Source organism: Amphimedon queenslandica, unplaced genomic scaffold (assembly GCF_000090795.2).
Source record: "Amphimedon queenslandica unplaced genomic scaffold, v1.1 AMPQUscaffold_6195_Cont21843, whole genome shotgun sequence".
Classification (NCBI taxonomy): Eukaryota; Metazoa; Porifera; class Demospongiae; order Haplosclerida; family Niphatidae; genus Amphimedon; species Amphimedon queenslandica.
Window position 1 is genome coordinate 1 of NW_003553510.1, and position 1822 is coordinate 1822.

At 35.0% G+C, this 1822-nt stretch overlaps 1 protein-coding gene across 1 annotated transcript; it reads left to right on the top strand.

Annotated features, from left to right (window-relative positions):
- Nucleotides 1–54: 54 nt before the first annotated feature.
- LOC109592137 (uncharacterized) lies at nucleotides 55–1770 on the top strand (the record flags this gene model as incomplete). The annotated part of the gene is made up of 5 exons (XM_020007674.1): nucleotides 55–302; nucleotides 353–561; nucleotides 620–693; nucleotides 738–939; nucleotides 1223–1770. Coding segments are annotated over exons 1-5 (1253 nt in total), but the record flags the coding sequence as incomplete, so codon positions are not given.
- Nucleotides 1771–1822: the final 52 nt, after the last annotated feature.

Consider the following 1822-nt stretch of genomic DNA (forward strand, 5'->3'; position numbering starts at 1 on the left):
ATGATTTTTTATTTGATGATGATGTTGACGATGCTATGCTGTTGATTGTTCAGCTGTTGATGCTGCTGAGGAAACAGAATTGATGGAGACATGTAATGGTGATGAAACTGACAATCCTATTTTAGTAAGACGTGATGATGAAGTGATCAGTGAAGCCAAATGGAATGGTTTCAAACTATGTGGTGACAACATTGACAAAACAGTTAAGCCTAGGAACATGACAATCTCAAAACAAAGTCAGAGTTTCAATTATTTCAATTCTTATGCTGTTCTTGACAGAATTGATATGTCCTTATGTTCAGGTAAAAGTACAGTTAAGTAATATAATATATACATTGTATTTGCGTTACAGAAGAAGCACCTTTAATTGATCTAGAACCTGATATGGGTTCAATACTACCTTCAAATGACAACAAATTGTCAATTATACGCAATATGGCAGTTCTAGTTGCTCGTATTCTTGTTAAGAATATTTCATTCTTCAAGCTGCATTTTGAGGATGCTGTTGAGTACCACATCAAGCACAAATTTACTAAAGAAATGAGCACAAAGTCAGAGGTGGTACGTCAAAATAGTGTAATTAATTTCAAAGTCACCATTATCATACATGCATGTATAGGTGAATTTAGGAATTTATTTGCACAGTGAAAGAAGTTACGATGAATTTTTACAAATATTGGATAAACTTGAAAAGTAATTTTTTCGCTGTGTAAGCCTCATCTTATGCTGTAATGTAGGTATATTCCTAAGAAAATTGTTGAGCATGATGGCTTGATGCGTGAAGTACACCACCAGGTTTTGTTAGGTGGTGATCAAATGACTGCTGCTAGGGCACGTGGGTCCAAAATGATTCGGATGAATTCAACCACTGATTCAAAGCGACTCACTGGTTTACTACCTGTTTCAGAAGATTGGCATACAAAAGTCATTTTGCTAGAGGTATATTCTTACACAAAGTATAATGTTCATTGTATTTGTGACCATAATTGACAAAAGGTACCTTATGTCGGATAGGAAAATTGGTCTTTATAGCCTCAAAAATCCAACTTACTGAGCTTCATTTATCACGAAATTACTCCAGAGGATGCAAAAAGTTACTATGTAACTTATAGAATTAATGATTGTCTAACAGTGCACTCACAGGTTGATATTTTTCATTATAATGATGAATTTTAAAATCCGCCATAAGGTACCTTTTGTCAATTATGGTCACATTTTATAGATAATATGGAAGCGATTATACAGCACTGTGTCAATTACTGACCATGGAACACTGCAGCAGTTAAGAAACCTTATTAACAGAAGAAATGTTGTCTCAGACCCGAAAAAAGATGTCAATGCAACTGAAGATTTCTTAAATTTGGTTACCACGTCATATGTGTTATGTGTTGCTATGCAAAAGTTAAAAATGAAAGAAATAGATAGCTCTCCATCAGTAGATGTTCTGGATATTGGCAATACTAAGGAAGAAAGGAAGGAATGGATTATTACATTTTCTGAAGAAATTGCATCGGAATATGTTGATTTGTCAACATTTAACTCAGACAGGAAAATAGATCCAGAAGATCATGTTTATGAATATGCAAAAGAAATGATTAGTCTTGGACTCTTTTATATGGAGTATCACGACGCAATACGGGAGGGGGATGGAGACAGAGTATTTAATTGCTGGAAGTATATGCTGATTATGTTTAGAGCTACTAGTCATTGGAACTATGCTTTGGAGGCCTTCACACTGTTAGCTCAGTATCACTGGATACTACCGGAAAGGCAAGCCATGCAACTTAAGTATTCGAGGTTTATAAATACTCAAGGGCGCATA